Consider the following 24714-nt stretch of genomic DNA (forward strand, 5'->3'; position numbering starts at 1 on the left):
AGATAATCGGTCTCAAGACTTGTACACATAGCTTCAACGAAAATTATTCTGATGTTAAGTGTGCCTCTCTTTCCACTGAATTTTGAGAATTCTTCAAAAAATAGTGTTGGTTGTATTTTGCCAGGTTTTATGTGTCTGCTATGTGGTTTAAGTTTACAATCCTATAGCAAAGGTGAGATGAAAACAGCCTTATAAATCAAGAGTTTGGTTATGTAGGATGTCCCAATTCTCACACATCCAAAAGCTGCACTAGTGCATTTCCAGTAACTCTAAATTTCCTCATCAATCTCAGCATTTTCTGAGAAATAATTGCCAGGATAGGGGAAATGTTTCATATATTCCAGAGTTTCTTTAGCCATCTGAATGATAGGTATTAGCACTGTAGCAGTTTGAAGACATTTATCTGTTTTGATGTTTACACTAAGGCAAAATCATTTATTCATTTTCTTTGGAAATAAAGAAAATGAAGTTTGGTTTCAGAATGAGAGAAAATTATATCATCTCCAGCATATTGGAGTTCTGTAAGTGGTGTTTTGGTTTGGATCAAAGTCTACAAAGATAAAAAAAAAAAGTTTCTCTCTATCCTATAGGTTATTTGAACTTTGGAGGAAGTTTTCCCTAATGAGATGAAGTATTGCTAAGCAGACTGTAAAGAACATGTGTGTGCTAAGGCATAGTCTTGTTTGTTTTACCATGAATAGGGTCTTTCAAATGCAAACTTTGTGGGATCTTTTTGAGCATTAAGTCTCTGAGGTTTGTTTACCAAGTCCTCTATTCGATGCAACTTTTGATGGTAATGATGGGACAAATTAGACAGACATTTATTTGTCCAGCAGTCATCAGCATGGTCATGGTGTTTGCAAAAAGGCTATCATTGCATTCACAAGTATGAACAATAACACTATCATTTGAATGATAGGGACCGAAGCAGGGGTATTTCCATAATGTCTTGTATTCTGTTTTTGATGAAAAAATATTGGTGATAGTCACATTCAGCACACTACGGAATAGGATAATTCCATTTGAATTTGATTTTCAAATACCTTCCTTTCAAACATAGTGAAATTAGGTGTTGTAATTATTCATAGCAGTGCTTCATGGCATAAACAGTACAGAGGAACAAAATAAATAATTCATTGGGTTACCAAGATTTTGCTGGATATTCAATCATCTTCAGAGTAGAAATTATTGCTGCTGTAAAACATACAGCACTCAACTAGGTTAATGCAGAAACAATTCAGATTGTAACAGAAAAGAAATGGAACAATGTCTTATCATGACACTGTCTCAGGTTTGGTTTATTTGAATATACAGCCAAAACAACTCAGGCTGCAAGGCCATTGTATTTTGTTTGTTATTGCCTGTATTTTAATGGCTGATTTGCTTGCTTGAAAAACCAGAGATTCAGGGAGGAAAAACCCTGCTGCTTCCTTATGAGACTGGTTAATTCACCTTCAGTTGAAAAATCTTGATAAAGATTCTTTGCATACTAGATGAGATTCAACCCAGGTCTTTCTGGCCAAAACTTGTCATGTATCAAGTTCTGTTTGCCTGCAACTTAGTTTACTTGGAACAGAGAAGTAGATCTGTTAACATCCACTTTGACCATTAAAACTGCATACATCGCCATTAGTATAGCAAGTCAAGACTGGCAGACCATATTTTAAAATATGCTTTTAGAGTAACTGTCTCTAGATCTTTGGCAAATTAACACAGCTATATACTTACTGAGATTAAGGGGAAGTGTTTCATACCTGGCGCAAATTCTAAAATAGTCTCAGACGTGTAGTCACTTCGATGCAAGACAGCTGTATTGTTCCATTTAATCTCTTTTGGAAAGATAACAAGAATATGGTCTTCTATTCTTGAGACACTTGTGACATTAAATTAAGAATTATAAACACGTTAACACAAGAATATTTTAATGTTTGCCAAATGTTTCCTACTGAAATATTTGGCAAACATTAAAATATTCCTGTGTTTTCCCCACATTTCTGCTGATATAATAACATGAGCAACAATAGTCCAATATTCATTTACAGTTGAATTGTTGATTCATCTATCCTTCTGTATCCATTCATCTTTTGTTCCATCTACCTCTTTTCTGCAGAACAGCCTTCCCCCATGAAGTATTTCACAAGGACTAAGGTTTTCAAAAAGAATATTATAGGACTAAGCTTTTCAAAAAGAATATTATAACTCCCTGCTCAACATATGGTATTAATTTCTATAGGCATTGCAGCATCTCATGGACGAGTGATATATATAAAAGAAAATACCAAATTTCATTCCATTCTATTCAGCCATTGCAGATTTCTTATTACAATTGACTTCTACTGTAGCAAACTCGTAGGTACCACAGGAATAGTTCATTGTTGTAAATTGTTTGCTACTATAGGGTGTGTGTTTTTTATATAGAATGGCATTTTATATGGGGTCTTTATCTGGTACTTTTTAGCAGGTCACTATAATGAGAGTCCATCATCGTCAGGACACATAAGTCTATCTGTTAATGATCTATTGCTCTATATGTTCTATTAATGCTCTTCTATTAGATCGGGCTACTTACCTGCCTATCGAATACAATCCCACCAACTCACAAATTAGAAAACTTCACAGGCTCCTTAAGAAAGTCACTTCTTGGCCTGTAGAAGTTACCAACAGATTAAAGCCATTTAACTCTATATCCCCCCCGTATTTACGGACTCCCAAAAATACATAAAGAAAATGTGCCATTACGTCCCATAGTGGATGGCATTGATTACCCCACATACAAATTAGCTAAACATTTGGCCAAAGAGCTCACACACTATACTGGCAACACACCATCACACATACAAAAACTCAGCCCACTTCAAAGCCAGCATAGAAAACCTTACACTTCAACATACTGACATAATGATCAGCTTTGACGTCTCCTCCTTATTCACAAATGTCCCACTCAAGGAAGCTTTAGAGCTAATCCAAGCTAAATTTTCTCCCGATATCTCAGCCCTATTTCAGTTCACAATGAACTAAGGCTATTTCATTTGGCAGAGAAAATTCTACAAACAAATAGAGGGGGACAGCCATGGATTCACCACTCTCCCCATCCTTGGCCAATTTCTTTATGGAGACCTTTAAAGAAAAAGCCTTAGCCTCTGCCCACAAAAACCATATGGCTTTGCTACGTTGGTGATGTGTTCGCTATTTGGCCACATGACTCTGAAACACTCCTCTCCTTCTTAACACACTTAAACAACCAACACCCCAGAATCAAGTTCACCCTGGAAAAAGAGGAAAACAACAGCCTCCCTTTCCTAGACACACTAGTCACCCGCCAGCCTGATGGAACCTTGGTTTTTTTCAGTTTATAGAAAACCCACCCATACAGACAGATACATTCGCCAACAATTCCCCTCCCCCACAACAATATGGAGTGGTGAAAACACTATACAACAGGGCTAAACTAATCTGTTGTAACGACATGGTCCTAAACACTGAACTAAATCACATTCCTCAACACTTTCTCAGCCAATGCCCCCCCCCCCCAAAAAAAATCCAAAAAATATTGAAACCCATAAACCACAGCCCCCCCCCCCTCTCCCCCTCCACAACAAGGATTACTCTAAATCCATCACCATTCCCTACATCCGAGGCACCTCGGAAAAAATTACCAAAATTTTAAAAAAAACATGACCTGACCTCCTGTTACAGGCCTTATAGAAAATTGGCATCCCTTATCTGCTCCACCAAAGACCAACCACTTCCCCTAGATCTATCTGGTGTATACCAGGTCCCTTGCAGTTGTAAACTGTCTTACTTTGGCCAAACAGGCAGGACAGCGAATATCAGAATTTCTGAACACAAGGACTACATCCGTTTTCACAAGTACAGCCATTCTGGTCTCGCAGACCATGCTCTGGATACACGCCACAGAATACGATGGAAGAAAGCTACAGTAATACACCGTAGTAAATACAAATTCGAAAGACTGTTTATGGAATCAGCCTCAGCCCTAAGAAACTCTCCAAACCTCAACAAATTTGGTTGTATGCAACTGCCCCAAATTTGGGAGGCTTACACCTTCAGCCCAACAGCCAAGAACACCTACTTAGCCTGCTAAAGGGCACCATCAGGACTTTTAGGAGAATAATAGCTTCATCTCTTCTTTCTCAGTTACTGTGTTGTAGTGCCTATGCACGTGCCTTTTTTTGTAAGTTCCTTTCGAAAATGGCAACGTGATGTTGCCAAAATATCGGAAATATTTATTAAAGTGTAATTTAATTTATATTTGCATCTACGTTGTTCAATTCCTTAAGTAATTTAATAATGCATAACCAACATATAAGCCTGTCTATGAGAATAGACTTATGTTGATCTAGACCAGTGACGATATTTCTAAAAAAAAATATCTTGTGATATCAAACTTAATACATTCCATTGAAACTAAAATGCTTGCTTTTTACAAAGTATTTTTGAGCCATATAAATTAACATATCAGCAGTTAATTTTACCAAATCAGAAGAGGAGCATGAATCAAAAAGTGGACAATCTTTTCTTTATATTAGCAGTTATGAAGGTGGCAATCAAGAGATTTCATCTTTTAGCATCAAATCACCAAATTAAGAGCATATTGATATATGCCTATGTGTCCTGAGCTGCAGTGTATGGTATAAAGGGAAATTGTTCTGAGAATTATTTACATATTTTCTAATACTCTAGATTCCACCCCTTACATATGAATAGTATAAATTTTCTAATATGTGAAGGTGATGAAGATGTGCATCCTTCAACAGTAGGTTGCTAAGACTTCAACATAAAATCAGTAATAAAATATTTTAACTAGTAAGAAGGATTTCAGCTTAACTGACTGGCTTTATCCAGGCATTTTGGAAAACAATGATTTCACTAATGTTTGCCTAGACTTGTGGCAAAAATTCAGCATTTGGATGCTATAAATAGAAAGTTTTTTTTCACTTGGTCATACTATAAATTAAAGATGCCAAGAAATTATATTCTTGGTTTCATCCTTTATCCAAGTGTAAGCAAAGTTTGCACATGCAGTCACTTCACTACTAGGCTACTTGTATATAGAGGCTAATGACTTCACATCAATTGCCTTAGTATCCCATAATGCAATGCACATATCCTTATGTACATTTATAATGCTATACATTATGCGAAGGGCCACTACCCAGACCGGTTTCGACCTTTATTGAGGTCTCATCAGTGGGAGCCAAACTCAGAAGTGATACCAAGGTTGAAGTAATGCAGAAGTCATATTTCCATACAAGTAGCCAAAAGGTGTCACACTTTATTATTAAAGGTACTCTGGATTAGAGATAGATGTTGAAAGTTTTTTCACTTGGTTATACTATAAATTAAAGATGCCAAGAAATTACTTCAGCCTTGGTATCACTTCTGGGTCTGACTCCCACTGATGAGACCTTAATAAAGGTTGAAGCTTGTCTGGGTAATGGCCTCTCCCATAATACATGTTCGTAAGGATACGTTCATTGCATTATGGGATTCTAAGGCAATTGATGTGAAGTCATTAGCCTCTATATACAGGTAGCCCAGTAGTGAAGTGACTGCATGTGCAAACTTTGCTTACACTTGGATAAAGGATGAAACCAAGAATGTAATTTCTTGGCATCTTTAATTTACTGATGCTATAAAAACTGATCGAGATGCCTAGAATGAACTTGCCAAATCCAATCTGAAGGATGTGGCTGCAAGAAATTTTGCTGACAGTTAATTGAAGACTTTGAAGTTTTGAATTTTCTTTAGAAGAGGCAACAGTTGAGATCACAAAATTGGTTGGCCCTGGAAGTCTCTAGTGAAGACATAAATAATTTGCTTTAATTGCAAGAAAATGAACTTATCATTGAGGCTCTGATAAGTGCCTAAATGATAGAGCAAGAACCTACCAAAGAAGATGGCATGGTGTTTTAAAACCTAATCCTATCCCTTCCTATGCATTACAAAGACTTAGAGAATTTAAAAAAATTGGCTCAGGTCCGAAAAATTTGGAAACTGTTGATCCAGGTTTCAAAAACAAATTTTGAATAAAAATGGAGCTATAGCAACATTTATCAATAGAGGGAGGGAGGGGGAAAGCTCCTTAGTTAAGAATAAATTACTCTAAACTCTGTAAATTATCATTTCAGTGTGGTAGTATATAGTTTAAAGTTTTCAAGAACATGACGCTGAGCGTATTGAAATTTAGGGTTCAATTTACAACAGCTCACTTAAAGCAATTTTCCAGGAATCAGGTAGGTTGTACAATGGGGATCTATTGTGTATTCCTACTACACCCATTCTTTACTTGGATGTTGTGGGAAACCCTCAGATAATCTTTTACTCTGTTTTTTGGAAATTACATAAGATGGCCAATTGATCAGGCGTTTTGATTTTACAGCAAATTTTATACTGTAAAAATTATACCCATAATTTATTTTTTACCTGGAAGTCTGTGATTTAATAAAAAGATGAACAAATATAAATGGATTTTTTTACATGAAAAATTTTAAAGAAAATGAATGACAGAAAAAAAGAATGAGCAGCATTTGTTGAAAGCCTCCACATCTTATTTTGAAAAATGGCATGTCCTTTAGTGAAAAATAAAATATCCAGGTTGTAAAATGTTTCTAATATTCCTGAATCCCATCAGGAATATTAGGAACATTTTATAGCAAAAACTTTATAGTGGAACATTTTTACAGATGGAGGTAGTATGGCTTGTAGCAGAAATATTTTCTCCCGTCAGCAAAGTAGATATATAGCCTTGAGCTATGTACGACTGACAGACATTGTAAATTTGCCTTCTGGACTCAGCTTTAATTCTAAATAACCGAATTATGCACTAGAAGATTGATACGAATTGAAAACATCTGAGTTTAAGTAATCATATACAAATTCAGGTAGCAATTAGCATGCAATTTAAGGATGTCTATGCATATAACATTTCAATTATGTATCCTATTTTCAAATAAGGCTATAGCCAAGAAAATGTTTTCTGTGAGGATGAGTTGCATTTTGCAAACAATAGTGTTTGGTGATTACATCTACTTCAGAATGAAATTATTAAAGCTATGATATTTTGAGTGGGTTAGGATAAGGTACAGAATATTTTATACTCTATCAAAAGGACAATGGATTTAACATTCTCCTGAGGTGAGTTAAATACCATCATCATAAACATATACTGTATCAGGATTTTATGTACCTAATTTAAGTTTTGTGTTGTATTGAGTTCCAAAAGTGGGTTATTAATTCTATTTGCTTTTTATTCTTGCAGGATTTTGACATTGCAGGCCAGTATGATCCAATGCTTCCTGATGTAGAGTGTGTCAGAATAATGTATGAGATCCTCTCAGAACTTGATCTTGGGCATTTTGTAATTAAAGTAAGTTTGTCTTGAAAGTGCAATTTATAATTTAATATTGTGAAATAAACATTTTTGTTTCTGATAATGTGACACATTATCAGAAACTTCATTTCAAGGTGAGAAGGGTAATTTTTGATTCATTGTATATCTTTTTTTGGTAATTTCTTTAGTGATATGCACATTCTTAGTAGTTTTAGTAGACAAAACATACTGTGAGTAGTGTACATTTAAATGGTTAAATTTATGCTGATAATGAATCAAATGTTTTAATAAACAGAATAAATATAGTATCGAAAACATTTCACAATATTTTATTTACAGGTTTTTGAAGTTTTTCTTTAAAAAAAAACAAGATTATACAATGTTTATATCGCCGAAATGAGCCAATAGGCTTCATTTCGGCGATATAAACAATTAGTATGTTTTGTTGCCAACAACAGGCTGTGGGTTTGAATTTCATTGTCACGGATGTTAGTAAAAGCCTTTTAGATGGTAGTTGCTTTTTGTCACTTGTGTACACTGCCATATTAGAAGCATGAAGGCAGAAAAGCACATTTTAACCTTAGGAGAAAAATCGAACGGATTAGAATCAGATGGTGGGTGGAGTTAATGCTAATGTATTTCTTAATTAAATTAATATTTTTTTCAAGACATGAAACATTCAATTTTTATTTATTTAAGTTTATTAGCATATTTAAAAAATGGAGCTAAAGAGTTCCCAGAATCCCTAAACAATTCATTATGGAGATTTTTTGAGTTTCCAGGTCACTAAACTGTAGACATATTCAGTTGATATAGGCAATGTTGAGATCTGTTTTTGAATTAAAAAACACAGTATATTTATCAGAGTTTTTATTAAGTTTGTTATAATCATTGGTGTGTTGGGACCGACTTGCACTGGCCGGTTAAAATTTTTCAGATTTAGTGGGCCTGTTGTTAATGTTTTTAAGTCAGGTGAGCCGGTTATTAAAATTCTTTATGAAAGGATAGATGATGAACGATAGTATATACTTGTAAATATTTTGAAATTGTATAATAAACATTTACATATATTATTATTAGCATAAAGGAGAATTCACAAAACACAAACTCAATTTACGAACGGGAATTTGGAAATGATTTTCTTTACTAAACAATGTATCGTGCCACAGACCGATGCAAAATATTTGTTAATTAAATACCTTTAAATTTTCATTGTAATTTGCCGTCATAGTGTAATTGCCCCGGTCTATAAGAGGCTCACAGATAAGTATATGAAAAAAACTTAAAAACATGATGGCAAAATATTCTACGCCAGCTTGTCCCTCTTTCCCTACACTTTTTCCCTGGTGACATCAGCCCCTGTTCTATACTTTGTGGAGCCCTGTGCGAAATAGAATAACGATGTCCCCTCAAAGATAAAAATATAATTAGTTTAGGGCACTTGCTTTTGCCAGTGTGGGGGGGGGGCCTCTACCTCCGCACAGTTTGCACCGGCCCTGGGTCACATAAAACAAGCCGTTTGTTGAAAATTTACCAACACACCACTGGTTATAATTGAAAAACGACAAAATTAACATTAGTTGAAATATTACCCACTAATTTGTGGCTAGACTTTTTAGTCTTCCAAAGCTGATTTATCAGGTTTTATTACTGTTAGTGATAACCTAAAACAGAACTTTGATCAATTAATCAGATTAATGTTTCTGGCTAAACTCTTACTCATGAAGAGTTAGAGGCCTACATAATTTTCTTTCTGACACAGCTAAGAGCTTTAATTCGAAGCTTCTTAGATTCTCTGTAGAGCTACATCTTTACCCAATCTTATTTTGATCTTAAAACATTATACTCTCTGAAAGAGAATAGTAATTTGTCATCATCACAAAAAGGTGACAAAGGGAACCAGTAGTATAGTTCGCCCACCGATTAGAGGTCCCTCGACACTTCTGCGCATGTCAGAAAAAGGAGAATCCATTCCAATAATAGGGTAATCAATCTGTCTTCTGGGTTTATTATTGTTTATTATTACAGGTCGGAAAATTTAGCTTTTCTTTTACGAACATTGTAGTTTTTAAAGTATAACTATTTTGCTTGTATAACAGTTGGAAAAATGTACGTAGAGTATTAACAAAATTAAAAAAGGTATAGCATAAAACAAAAATTTAACTAAGTTTATTTTTAAGAAAGTTTTCTATAAAATAATTATACAGAAAAACAGAAATTTTTTCAAATGAACTTAGATATTCTAAACTTACAGTTGAGAGAACTGAGACACTTTAATGTCCTAAACCGATTAATTATTTATGACTTGTTGTGACTCTTTTAACAAACCCATGCAAAAAAAGGTTGGAAAAAAATACCATTATCAAATCCTTTTAATCTTCATAGTCACCTGAATCGGTGTCTAAATCGCCATCACTTTCACTTAAACTGATCGCCAAAGGTTCGCATAATTCTTCGATAATTCCGTCTCTGTCCCAATACATATTTTCCAATGAGGTGACATGAAAGCAATATTTTCCCCAGTTTTGAACTGTTCTGAAAGCTTAAAAAGTTTCGACATGTCAATATCTCCAGTTACGTTGCAATGGCGAATGAAACTTTTCACTTCTTCCCAAACATACTCAATAGCATTAATATTGCAATGATATGGTGGTAACCACAAAGCTAGAAATCCATGCTCTTTGAGCATCGTGTCGAATTTAAATAGTTTAGTTGTGGGCGAGTTTCTTTTGACCAAATTAAGCAATTCAATTTTTCACATATCTGGGGAATGAGAAATGTTATTTGCAGAGAGCCAATCCATAAGAACTTGCTTCTTATTAGACAATTTGGAACTTTGTTTAATCGAATAGAGTGATATGAAGCGTTATCAATTATAGCAACAGAATTTTTAGGAAGGTTTGGAATCAGTTTTTCTTGTGCCGACTTTTCAAAGATTGTAGAATTCATTTGCCTATGGTAATTGGCTTTGTATAGTAAGTTTGAATTTGGTAAAAAACCCATTTCTCCACCTGCACACAAAATTATTATATGCCGTAAGGCATTTCCGGTTTGTATTACTCCACATTCTTCTTTAGACTGCCAACATTTTCCATAAGTTAAATTACTATCAATCCAAGTTTCATCTAGATACACAATTGGTCTTTTCTCCTCCCTGAAATGTCTTATTGCTCTCAAATACTGCGTTCTAGATAAAACAATGTCACTTCGCTCCATGATAAGTTTACTTTTATTCTGGGACTTTTTAAAACAAAATCCGATTTCATGAAGTATTTTCCTTAAAGTTTCTCTTTTCCAAGGAAAATTAATTTTTTCTTTAAGCACAGAAATCAATTTTGGAACAGTTGGCACTCTTTTTTCGGCCACGTAAAATTCGTGAATAGTTCTTATAACGTCTATATCAAAATCATTCAAAGCTATGGTTTCAATGGTTTTCTTTACTCTGGTGCTTTTTTTAGGAGATTTAAATTTTGGCTTACCTTCACCTTTTGATTCCCTACGAATTCTTTTAGCAGTCGACCCTGATACGCCTGCAATTGCACTTGCACATTTAATGACTTGAGAAAGGGGAACAAAGAGACAATTCTTTTTTGCAGAATGTTACCGCATTATTCAATATTCTTTTGCAAGAGCTACTGAAACGTTTAACAACAGAACTTGTTGACTGTACTGGATCCATCATACAAATTAATAATAAAAAAAAATGCAAAAAAGCTACAACAAAAATCAAGCTAGTACTAGAACAAGAAAGTGACAGACAAGAAAGCACGTGATTTCGCATGTTGGCGACCAATTCGTACCGCCTTCATTTCTTTCTCCCCTTCAGCATGAATCGACTATTCTTGGCAAAATGCCAAGGAGAGATCTACAAACGGTGGGCGAACTATAGTTGAAGATAAGAGAGTACCATAGGAAGCTTACCTTGCTGCTCAAGGATTACTTCACATACTATCCACTTTAAGACTGAGCAAACTCATACAGTTTTCTGTTTGGATGATGATTTTAAGAAGAAACTAAAGACCTTCCATGGACATCCTCCTGGGTTATTTAGTCATCGCAAGATTGATAAAAGAATATTGCATTGAGACTAATGCAGTGGTTATCTTAGCTACAAGCTTGCCAAACAACCAGTCTTATCTACCTTCATTGGAATATCTTACATGAAGACCACTCTAGATCAGTGGTTCTCAAGTTGTGGCTGCATTTAGCATGGGCCAAATGCAGCCGCAAAGTATTACTGTGTGATCACAGACACATAAATATCAATTTTTTTTAAATTTATTTATTAAATTTCAACGTTAAAAGAATTAATTTATATACAATAAAATATCAAATGGATTTTTTTTAAAAAAAGGAAGATTCACAAAAACGCACTCTCATGAAAATCTCTGAACAGTGCTTGGAGCATTTTAACAAGAATAAAACTGATTTTGTGTGTCGATTTATTACTATGGATGAGACTTGGATTCACCATTATACACCAGAATCCAAACTGCAGTCAAAACAGTGGACAGAATCCAGTTGTTCAGCGTTAAAGAGGACAGTCTGTTCCATCAGCAGGAAAGGTCGTGGCATTGGTGTTTTTGGAATACTATAGGCATTTTGTTTATTAATTATCTTGAAAAGGGTAAAACAATAACTAGGGAATATTATTCTGATCTTTTAACCAAAACTAGACGAAAAAATTCGTGAGAAAAGACCCAGTTTGCAGAAGAAAAAAATCATCTTTCATCAGAATCCAAACTGCAGTCAAAACAGTGGACAGAAGCCAGTTGTTCAGCGTTGAAGAACAACTTAACGCTGAACAACTGGACAATGCACCTGCCCACAAAGGTGTTTTGGCAATGGGAAAAATTAAGAGATCTGCACTATGAATTGTTGAAACATCCACCCCATTCCCCAGATTTGGCTCTCTCTGACTTCTCACTCTTCCTCACTGGTCAGTGTTTTTCTTCGAATCAAGAGGTGATTGCAGCTGTAGAGGGGTATTTTGCAGATCCTACTGAGAACCACTACAGGAACAGGATAATGGTGCTGGAGCATCTCTGGAATAAACATATTAGTCTTAAAGGAGATTATGTTGAAAAATAAAAATAATTTTGAAATTATAAATTTGGTTTTTCATTGTTAGGCCGAGAACTTTTCAGACCACCCTCGTAAGTCACAGCAGGAATATAAATGAATTGTCCTGTTTTACAGGAAAAGAATGATAACTACTGACGTAAATTCTTTGCCTAATGAAATTATTTATTTATTTTATTACATGTTTATATTCCTTATTATATAAGAATTTCAATATGGATATTAAGAAAAATTTTTGGTAAGAAAAGATCAGAAGATGAAATTTCAGAAATTGCATCAGGCAAGAGTACTGAAAGTGATAAAAGTATTTGCAGCCATCATTGAATGAAGCTGAAATTTTCAAGAATTAAAAAAAAACTTTTCATCAATAGTGAGAAGAAATGCATTTAATTATATTAAATGAAATTAATTAAAGATGATGTAGTTAAGGCCATTTGTAAAATGATTGTTTACCAAATTAAATCAATCTTGCACTATGAACCTTCATTGCAAAACACTTGTGAACTATAAATTTTGAAAGAAAAAAAAAATGGCCATTTCCATTGCAAACTTATCAAACATTTTCAAAATGATATGGCTTCTTAAAGGAAATAAATGATGGTTTTCTTCTCAGGAAATGATAAATTACATTTACGATCTTTAAAGTTAGTTTTTTGATAGGTAAGTATTGCACACCTTTTACTTACTTACTTTTTTATTCCTCTTCATTCCATTGGGACATAGAGCCTCATCTTTTACTGAAGGTGAATTTTTGAAATCGGTTATTTTGGCTGTAGAACCTGAAGACAAAATATTTCTATATATGGCTCTCAGTAATGATTCAGTTCTGTGATGAATTAAGGAATTAGGTGTTTTTATAGATAAAGAAGTGGATTGATAAATAAGAATCCTTTTTATACTTTATGCTTAGATCAAAGTAACGATATAACAAAAACCTGTTATGTCTGAGAAATACTTTGACACTGATAAAACTAAATTTGTTGAAAAGTTATTATGTCTCACTTCCTTAAAAGAATGACTCAGTTCAATGAACATTTATGATGCAATTAAAAAAGATTTTAAAAACTACTTCTTCCTTTCCAGTAATAGGTTTAGTGGCCTGTTATGGTCTCTCTTTCCATCTTTTCAAAAGCTGTCCTCTATTCCTCTCTGGGGGGGTCTTCCTTCACTCATTCTTTCTGTATGTTGTCTCCATCTTACTCTATAAAGATCAGTGTAGTCTAAAACAGATATCACCTCAAGTTCCTTTAAGATATTGCTATTTCTTTTGAAGTCTGGTCTATTATATCCAGCTGTTTTGCACATGAATCTCATTTCAGAGTTTAGCAGTCTTTTTTCTATCTGCTTGGGTTATGGTCCAGGCTTCTGAATCACGTTACCACATGAACCACAGGTCTTGCTATTGAGTTATGGATTCTTATTCTTGTTTTCTTGCTTATTAAATTTGGATTGAATATCTGATTGATAGTTTTTGTTAGTTATTATATTATATATTTATGTTCCATGTCTTTCTCTCATTCATAAAATAAGTGGTAGCTTAGATATTTGAATGTATTAACCTGTTCTATAATATCGTCGTTGATGCAAATTTTTCTTTTAATTAGGTATTGGCCTTTAAATGTCATGACTTTGGTTTTGGAAGTGGAGCTTTCCATATTGAATGTTTTTATTATTTCATTTAATGAAAAAGCCACTTGCTGTAGCGAATCTTCGTTATCTTCAATTAGAATCTGTTGTCAGCAAATAAAATTGTATCAATGATGGTGTAATCATTTATGTGAATGCCAAGACTGGTTGTTTCCCTCCGCTCCCTTATAATATTGTTAATATAGATATTAAAGAGGAGTGGCGATAGACTACATTTTTGTCGGACACTTGCATTTATGGCTAAAAACTTTATTTCCACGAATAATTTATGTGCTGTAACTGCTGATGGTGCAACAGATAGTGTTTTTTTTTTTTTTTTTTTTTTTTCTCTTCATATTTTTATAAATATGGTCTCTAACAGAACAGTTTGAACCAGTGGTTCCCAAACTTTTGTTAGTTCACTCCGTAATCAGGATTTTTGATTCAATGCTTGTGTATCAGGATTTTTCCATGGTGCCCAAGGTCAGAACATAGGCCTACTGAACAGTTGCAGTGCACAGTTAGTGCAGTTAGATTGGTTAAGTTAAAAAAAAAAAAAAAAAAAATGAAACACGTATTTCAAATTCACAAACAATTTATATAAAAAGTATTACTATGTATTACTAAAAGCAAAACAGTTAGTAGTTTGTACAGTGTCCATTAAATGTCCTTATCATCACATCAAACCATCAATGGTCTGATTCTAAAACCACGTTAATTGTCATTTCAGTGAAAATATTGGAATATTTCGTGGTGCCGCTGCTCACAGTTTGGGAATCCCTGGTTTGAACAAATATTAAAATTATCATCATATGAAGCCATTAGGAAAAAGGAAACCAGGACGTCCTCTTAAACGATAATGTACTTCTAAGGCCTGAACAGGCCATGCTAGGCCTAAATCCTTGATATGCATGATGATGATCATCATCATCATTTGAAATCTTAGAACCAGGGCTTCTGACCTAATGTCCAATCCTTACCTTCTCATCGTGCACCCTGTTAGGTATCTACCTGGAATTGAACAAATGAGGGTGAGCTGGAAATTTGGGATTTAGCCGACCAAATTGTATTCTTATTGGCTTAAACCAAAATATCAAATGATGGTACAACATGACAGAATTTCATGCCGGCTGGGGCATCACCTGGTTAAACAAAGCCCCCATTGTTTTCGCCAGGGAACCAGGGCAAACAGTGAAAAGTCAGCTACTGGAACAAACCCTAAAACCCATCCAACTCAACATCACCAGAGTTCAAGATCGGTACTATTAATATAAGAAGCCTGAATGGCAAAAAAATGGAGCTAGCTGAGGAATTGGATAAGTACCAGATCGATATAATAGGGGTGACTGAAACAAAAAATATAAATAAATAAATAAAAAAGTCAAAAACTGGCGAGATCTTTCTGATCAATAAATACAAAATGTTATATTCAGGCAATGACAATCAAGGAAAAGAAGGAGTAGCCATAGTATTCAACACTAAATACAAGGCTATTCTTCTTGAATGGCAGGCAGTCTCAAGTAGAATGATGTGGGCAAATATGAGAATGGAGAAACTGGACAATGAGACTTATTTGTTCCTATGGTCCCACAGAAGGTTCTACTCAAGTAGAAGTAGAGGAATTTTTTGAGGCTTTAGAGAAAGCAACTGACACAATGAAAAAGGAAAAGTTGGTCCTTGTTGGGGATCTAAATAGCAGAGTAGGAAATTATTGTCAGACATACAAAAATATTTTGGAAAAATTTGGAGAAAGGAGTAATGCTAATAATAATGGCAAATACCTGTTGGGTTTCTGTTCAGGACATGGACTGGGTATTACTAACACAATGTGCCAACATAAAAATGTGCACAAATTCACACAGAGAGAGAAGAGGCAAGGAATAAGAAAAGTCTTATTGACTATGTTATTGTTGATAGTGATGTTTTCTTCCTGGTGCAGGACACCAGAGTGTACAGAGGATTTAAAATTGGAAGTGATCTCCATTTAGTCTTGACAGAATAAAATCAAATTTCATATTGAAAAGAAGAACATATAAGAAAGTTTTAAAGTGAATAAAAGTTGAGCAGCTCTTATTCAAGAAAAAAATGAAAGTTTGAGAACAGGAATCAAACCTTGGAGATTCAGTGGCAAGCCCTGAAGGAAAAAACTGATTGATTCAGCCAGAGAGGCATGTGGTGAGATTGTCTGCAAGGATAGAAAAATCAGAACTCCATGGTGGACACAGGAAGTTAAAGAGGCAGTGAAGGAAAAGAAGAAAGCATATCAAAAGTTCCTGGCAAATAAGTTGGCTTGTGCTCTTAGAGAATACAGAGACAGATGTAAGAAAGCTAAACACTGTGTAAAACTAGCTAAACAAAAGTCGTAGGAGGACTTTGGTAAGAATGTAGAAAATAATATCAAGAAGGTGGCAAGGTATCTGGAGGTTGTTGAAGAAGCTCAGAAATGGAGGAAAAAGTTCTGTAAAAGGAATTAGAGATCATAAAAGTGACATGAAAACAGGAGAAAACGATATCCTTGAAGTATGGAGTAATTACTTTGAAGAATTCGTGTGTAGAGGCTTAAGTGCTGTGAGGACATCATGTTGGAGGCTTAATGGATTTTTAACAACACTCAAAAATAGAATTAAAAAGAAGTAATAAAAAATAGAATTTAATACTTCCTATATTTCGTCCTAGTCACTAGGACATCTACGGGGATTACAAAAACAATTAATGTAACATGACACACAAATCTTACAATACTAAACCCAACCACGTGGGTGACTAAAGTCCTATCTAGGTGGAGTGCTCTCTAAGGGCGGTAGTAGGTGGCCTGGAATGTAAGGTGGGAACTCTGGTGATGAGTGTTTCCCAAATCTTCAGAAGCTTAATGCAACCGTATTTATTAAGATTTGGTTTGTTTCTGAGAGATGCTGCTGCTTCTAAGAAAAGTCTCTCTTTCTTGAATTTACTGTGGTGGAGCATGGTGGTTTTTTTCCATGATACTCTGTGGCTGGTGTCCAAAACATGGTCAGCCAAGCCTGAATGGCCATAGTTATGTTTACATATGTACGACTTATGTTCCTCCAGGTGGATGGATGCTGATCTGCCTGTCTGTCCAAAGTACGCCAGCTTACAGGAACAGGGTACTTTGTAAACTCCAGGCACCGAGAGAGGAGGGAGTTGATCTTTCGTAGAACGGATAAGGGTAGCAAGTTTGCGGTAGGGCTTATATGCTGTGTGTAGGTTGTACTTTTTTAGTATCTTGGCTATTTTATCAGATGTGCCACGGATTCTTGGATGGATTCTGGATTCATCTGGATTCATCCAAGAATCCAGTTTACTATGGAAAAGGAAAAGAACAACTGTTTACCCTTCCTAGACACCTTAGTCACATGCCTGCCTAATGATACACTTGCCTTCACTGTATACAGAAAACCCACACACACAGGCAGAGACATTCACAAACTCTCCCACCACCACCACCCCTCACAACAATATGGCATCATCAAAACTCTTACTAAGAGAGCCCACAATCTTTGTTAAAGTGGAACCACCCTTACTACTGAGCTTAACCACATACACAACACTTTCCTCTCCAATGGCTACAGCGAACACGGTATTAAAAAAATAATCAGTTCCTCCCCCATTCCCCGTCCTTCTCGTCAACAAGATTTTAAAAATGCCATCACCATACCTTACATCCGTGGCACATCTGATAAAATAGCCAAGATACTAAAAAAGTACAACCTACACACAGCATATAAGCCCTACCGCAAACTTGCTACCCTTATCCGTTCTACAAAAGATCAACTCTCTCCTCTCTCGCTGCCTGGAGGTTACAAAGTACCCTGTTCCTGTAAGCTGGTGTACTTTGGACAGACAGGCAGATCAGCATCCATCTGCCTGGAGGAACACAAGTCGTACATATGTAAACAGAACTATGGCCATTCAGGCTTGGCTGACCATGTTTTGGACACCAGCCACAGAGTATCGTGGAAGAAAACCACCATGCTCCACCACAGTAAATTCAAGAAAGAGAGACTTTTCTTAAAAGCAGCAGCAGCAGCTCTCAGAAACCAACCAAATCTTAATAAATGCGGTTGCATTAAGCTTCCGAAGATTTGGGAAACACTCATCACCAGAGTTCCAACCTTACATTCCAGGCCACCTACTACCGTCCTTAGAGGGCACTCCACCTAGATAGGACTTTAGTGTCACCCACGTGGTTGGGCTTAGTATTGTAAGATTTGTGTGTGTGCATGTTACATTAATTGTTTTTGTAATCCTCCTAGATGTCCTAGTGACTAGGACGAAATATAGGAAGTATTAAATTCTATTTTAATTCTTTTTGAGTGTTGTTAAAAATCCATTAAGCTTCCAACATGACTTCGAAGAATTGTTAAATCATGCAATCAGTGATGACAGAACAGTGGTAAAAAACATTGACCAGGCATGCAGTCAGAAATAGATATCCATACTTCAAGTAGAAAAAGCCATCAAAAGCCTGAAATGTGGAAAGGTAGCAGGAATAGATGATATTCGACCAGACATGCTCAAGTATGGAGGTATAAAGGTTTTATAGTGCTGCACTACATAGTTCAGAAGGCCTGAACAGAGGGACGAATTCCAGATGATTGGAGTAGAGCTCTCATAGTACCCATATATAAAAAGGGAAATAAAACTGAATGTGAGAATTATAGAGGTATTTCCCTACTGAGTGTTCCTGGTAAGATATGTGCAGGTATGCTTGAGAAATAGCTGAGAAGGATTGTGGAAGAGAAGCTTAGTGAAGAACAAGCTGGATTCAGGCCAAATGGAGGCTGTTAGGATCAGATTTTCACTTTATAACAGATTGTTGAGAAATCATGGGAATATAACAAAGATCTGTATTTAAGTTTTGTAGATCTGGAAAAGGTATATGACAAGGTGCCAAGAGAGAAGCTGTTCAAACTGCTGCAGTTATATGGTATCAATGGGGCATTATATCAAACAATACTTAGTTCTTTATTTGAGTTGTAAGTCAGCAGTTAGGTTTTAAGGAAGTAGAGGAAGGTGGTTTAATGTTAAATCTGGTATCAGACAAGGATGTACATTATTCCCCTCTGTTATTCATTATCTATATGGATCGTGTTATGAAGGAAAGTGGTATTAAACCTGATATCAAAATTGGAGATGTTAATCTCAGCTCTTTGCTTTATGCAAATGATGTTATACTTCTAAATAAATCTGCTACAAGTCTGCAAGATTCCCTTACTAAATTGAATAACTGTTGTAATAGATATATTATGAAGGTCAGCGTTAACAAGACAAAGATAATGAAAATAGGCACAAGCATTGAAAATATCAGCTGTATTGTGAAAGGAGAACCTATAGAACAAGTAAAATATTACAGCTACTTAGGCATGATTTTTAGTGAAGATGGTAAATTAAATATGGAAATAGACAACAGAATCAACAAAGCTGGTGTGGTAGGAAGTCAACTGAATAAATTTATATGGAATAAGAGAGAAATTAGTCAAAACACTAAATTAGCTGTTAAACAAGACCGTGTTCAAGCCAATTTTAAATTAACGATCTGAGAGCTGGATTAAAAATAAAACACTTGACCTAAGATTAGAGATCGCAGATATGCGAGTCCTGAAAAAGATTAGCGGCGGGAACAAATGGCATCAATAGCAATATCATATTAAAAATGAGATTATTAGGAAAGAACTTGACATTGTCATCATCCAGGAATGCATTAGCAGAGCTAATCTCTGGTGGTATGGTCACTTAAACAGAATAGGAGAGGAAAGATTAGCAAAACAAGTGTTCTCTGCCAGGTTGGCAGGAGAAAGACCCAGAGAAGACCAAGATATAGATAGATTGATAATGGTAAAAAGTGCCTTATACGATAGAAATATAAGATCTGATAATATTGGAGTCTTTACAGGTAACAAACTGATTTGGAGGAAAATTGTAGATAGGAAGTTAGTAATGATGTAAATTTTTCATATAGTACTTTGATATCCTGAGGGTATATACCAGGAATTTGATGATGATGATTTATTTTTTATATTTTATTTCTTTGATAACATTTCTTTTTCAGGAAATGGAAAGTTTGGAATTACACAACAGACTATCCTCATTTTCTGCTATTTCATCAGATAGAATCTTAAATTAAATTATTAGTTGCAATTTTTACAAAAAGTTTAATAATTTTGTTATTATTAAGTAATATTCATATAAATTCCATCTAACCATTGTTATCTGCATCTGAATAAAGAAGGAATCATGTGGCTGCCAGAAAAAAAAAAAAAAAAACTCGAACTACTGCTCTACATTATTATTGAATGGGAACTTACTTGGAGTCGCTCACTGCAGAAAGGCCACTCTATTCACACAATTTCTCATACCTCTCTTTGAATGCATTCACTGACAAAACATTCACAATAAACTCTGGAAACCCCTAGTCCACACTCAGATAGACACACTTCCAGATGTGTCTCCTTGTTCTATTTCCTCTGGCCAAGTTCTGAAAAGTTTGCTCTGCATCAACCTTATAAAACTTTTAGTAACTTTAACATTTCTATCATATCCCATCTTTTCTGCCTGTCAACCAATTTCTGCCATCCAAAAATCCTCAATCTATTATCACCTATCACCCACTCATCAACATGGTCTCGTACCTCTGAATGCTCTCCACCACTTCTTCATCCCAAGATATCCAGGTGAAGAGACCTGCACATAGTAATCTAGATATTGCCCTCTCAGAGTTTCATAGAGAAATGATAACTTCCTTATCTATGTTTGCTAGCATGCTTAATAACCAATAATCTTAGTAGTTACCTTTGCCAGTTTTGCAGTGTTCTCTCTGAACTTCAGCTCCCTATCTACCAGCATTTCCTAAATCCCTAGCTTCAACAGTTTTCTGGAATATGGTTCTGTCAGTGTATACAGTTGTATCATCACTGCCCAAAATATTGGGTAGTGTTGATAGAACTGTATATCCTGGTTATTGTTTTTGGCTGCAGTTCATCTGCTGTCATCAGCAGTACTCATATCCTATCCTCTTCTCTCTGTCCTCTCTGAAAATACTATAATCCTCTCACATTCTATCGCTGTAAGTACATTATCTGCTGTGTACTAAGTTTTGCCACTGCCTTTAACTTTTGATGACTCTGTACTGATAATTCTATTGACTCCTCCTTATTCTGGATGCTTCATGCATTAGTATGTATAAACTGCTCTATTCACTTATTCATTCATTCATTGCCTGTAGTTCCTGGGTATTTGCACATACTTGCTTGCATCCAAAAAAAAATCTGTTCCCTGATTCTGCACTTCCACATTCTCCACGACAATGCTTTCTTGAGATACCTAACTCCAAGTCCATTTGAGTGCAATCCATTAGCCTAATATAAATTCTTACATCTCAGATTCAGTCCAACGTCTACAAACTTCATTCTTTCTGCACAATACACATATTGACTTATTCACAATCTTAGTTCTGCTCCTCGACTTCTATTTTAGCATGACAACAGATTCGGTCTTTACTCTCTCACTCTTTTTCTCTTATTTTTGCTTCTTTCAGTAACTCTTTCATATCTTATCTCATACAATATTTTTCATGTTTTGGGTCATTAGTGCCAGCAAAATATTCTTTCACCTAACTTCTTTGCATCCCGAGAGCTTTACTCAAATTATCAATTTTTGCAACAGGGAGATGAGGTTTAGTTATGTGCATGTGAAATACTCTTACCATAGAAACAAAAAATTCTTACTCTCCTTTTCTTGCTTTTCATATATTTCTGTTTCTTACCTCGTGCCTTGTTTCTTCTCTTCTCAGCTCTAAAAGTTGCCTACTAGCTTTACTTTCCTTTCACAAATCTTTCACCTTTTGTAAATTATACATTTCACACACACACTGTATTAAACAAAATCTGTCATATTAAACTTCTCTAACAAAGATGTTTCGGCTGCTATTATGCATTAGTGCCATACTGACAATATCAAGTATAATACATACAACTTTTCTTAAAAGCTTAAACAACTCTATCTTACACTCATAAAAAACAAACTAGAAAAAAATTAACCTAATGTTGTTACAAATTTAACTGCGTGGATTTAAACAAATTTAACTGCGTTGTTACAACAGGGAGTAATTGCTTATCGTTGATAAGCAATTGATGGTGTAAGGGTGACAGATGCAGAAGAGGTTCAACTAATGAGTGCCCATATTGCTAAATGCTATCAACCTGGTGTATGCAACATTGAGCTCACTGCTACCTCTTCACTGGATGAAGAAACTCAGGTGTTGGAGAAGGAGGTATTAGAGCTGTTGCACAAACTGAATAACAATTCAGCAATGGGGACTAATAAGATATCAGCATGGATGCTAAAAGATTCAGCTGAACTGGCTATTCCTTTGACCCTCAAAGCAGGGAAGATTCAGCAGGAGTGGAAAGAATGTATGGTAATCCCATTGCACAAGGGTGGTGCCAAGATCGATGTATCCAACCAACTGGTTGACCAATCATTACCTCAGGAGTGGTGGTGAAGATTTTGGAAAAATTAGTAAGAACTGGCATACCAAAATGGGTCGACAGAGAATATATACTTTGCAATGAACAACATGGGGTTTATTAAGGTAAGGTTATGTTTTAGAACTTGTTCACATTCTATAATAGTGTTACCATTGAGCTAGACAAGGGTACATCATGATACTTTTGGATTTTGCTAAGGCTTTTGACAGAATACAGCGTGGAAGACTGTTACATAAATTGGAGAATATGGGATTGGATTATAAAATATTAGTGTGGATAAGGGGATGGTTGTGGTAACCAGTGGTTTACCACAAGGATCAGTCCTTGGTCCACTGTTATCCAATCTAGGCATTAATGACATCGGTAAGGATTTGACAGGCAACATACAGCTATTTGCTGATGATTCAAAGATGGGTAGGGTAATTAGGAATGTGGCTGACATGCAGCAGTGCTTGCAGAATGATTTGAATAGGCTGGAATTGTTGGCATGTGAAAATGGCTGTCAGTTCAATGTTAGTTTTTGCTAAATGTTACTGAAAGTCGCAGTATTCATTATAATATATTTAGTGCATATCCACATTTAATAAACACTAATATTAAAATGTGTTTTTTATTTTTTCCACTCATTTCAGCACCCTGATACGATGCATCACCTGCTTACCGTTTTAAGTTGGCCCTGCCTGACTCCCTGGTGCTCTCTCTCTCTCTCTCTCTTTCTTAATTATATTTCTATACAGCTTTAATTAAGTGCTGCATACATCATCCTTTAATGGACTCTATTAGAGATTTTTAAACAAGATATGAGAACTCATCTTGTCTTTAAGGACATATTGATTACTCTGGATCTCCTTGTTTGCTGATGTATAAGGTTGGTCTGAAAAGTTCTTGGCCTAACAATGAAAAAACGAATTTATAATTTCAAAATGATTTTTATTTTTCAACATAATCTCACTTAAGACTAATATGTTTATTCCGGTGATGCTCCAGTGCCATTACCCCGTCCCTGTAGTGGTTCTCAGTAAGATCTGCAAAATACCCCTTTACAGCTGCAATCACCTCTTGATTTGAAGAAAAACGTTTGACCAGCGAGGAAGAATTTTAGTTTTGGGAAGAGATAGAGGTCAGAGGGAGCCAAATCTGGGGAATAGAGTGGATGTTCCAACAATTCATAGTGCAGATCCCTTAATTTTCCTATTGCCAAAACACTTTTTGGAAGGTGCATTGTCCTGATGAAAGATGATTTTTGTTCTTCTGCAAACCGGGTGTTTTCTCATGAATTTTTTGTCTAGTTTGGTTAAAAGATTGAAATAATATTCCCTGGTTATTGATTTACCCTTTTCAAGATAATTAATAAACAAAATGCCTTTAGCATCCTAAAACACCGATGCCATGACCTTTCCTGCTGATGGAACCGACTTTGTCTTCTGTGCTGAACAACCAGCTTCTGTCCACTGTTTTGACTGCTGTTTGGATTCTGGTGTGTAATGGTGAATCCAAGTAATAAATCGACACACAAAATCAGTTTTATTCTTGTTAAAACACTCCAAGCACTGTTCATAGATTTTCATGTGTGTGCGTTTTTGATCTGCTGAGCAAGCACAGCACCCATCTTGCGCAAAGCATTTTCATTTGCAATTCTTCATGCAAAATGTATCTTACACTTTTTTTTTGAAATGCCTAGAATAAGTCTATCAAAGACTTGCATTGGAAGGCCATTAAATCTGTTCATATGATTAAGCATTGTCAGCAGTAGTTTCCTTTGAATTTGTGATATCTCTTGGACTGGCAAAAGAAAAGAACTGATTGTTTGTGTCTCCCTTCTGAATTTTTGGTATGATCAGTGTATGGTATCTCTAGGAGACTTCTATAGTACCTCATTTCAAATGCTGGCGACCTCTTTTCGTCTTCTTTTAAGAGGACCGAAGTTTCACTTACAGAGTACTGAATTAACATTCATTTTTGAAATTATGGATTCTACAACTGTGTTAAAATAACTCTTTTTATTATCCCGACGTTTCGATCTTCATATCAAGATCATCATCTGGAGCATACAAAAATATACAAGACAAGCTGCGTTACATTTTAAACTGTAACCTAGAGAAATAATGATTTGATCACATGCTACTCACTGGCATGACCTCTAGT

The 24714-nt window shown here is 35.4% G+C and overlaps 1 protein-coding gene across 1 annotated transcript in view; it reads left to right on the plus strand.

The window, feature by feature from the left end:
• LOC150105708 (histidine--tRNA ligase, cytoplasmic-like) overlaps positions 1–24714 on the plus strand; it is a 190507-nt gene that overhangs the window by 61511 nt on the left and 104282 nt on the right. Inside the window, exon 5 of the mRNA XM_090394308.1 lies at positions 7283–7390. Coding sequence (XP_090250434.1) covers positions 7283–7390 — 108 coding nt within the window. The remainder of the gene's footprint in view (positions 1–7282; positions 7391–24714) is intronic.

Source organism: Typopeltis vanoorti, chromosome 6, assembly GCF_054136105.1.
Source record: "Typopeltis vanoorti isolate ZY-2024b chromosome 6, IOZ_Tvanoo_1.0, whole genome shotgun sequence".
Classification (NCBI taxonomy): domain Eukaryota; kingdom Metazoa; phylum Arthropoda; class Arachnida; order Uropygi; family Thelyphonidae; genus Typopeltis; species Typopeltis vanoorti.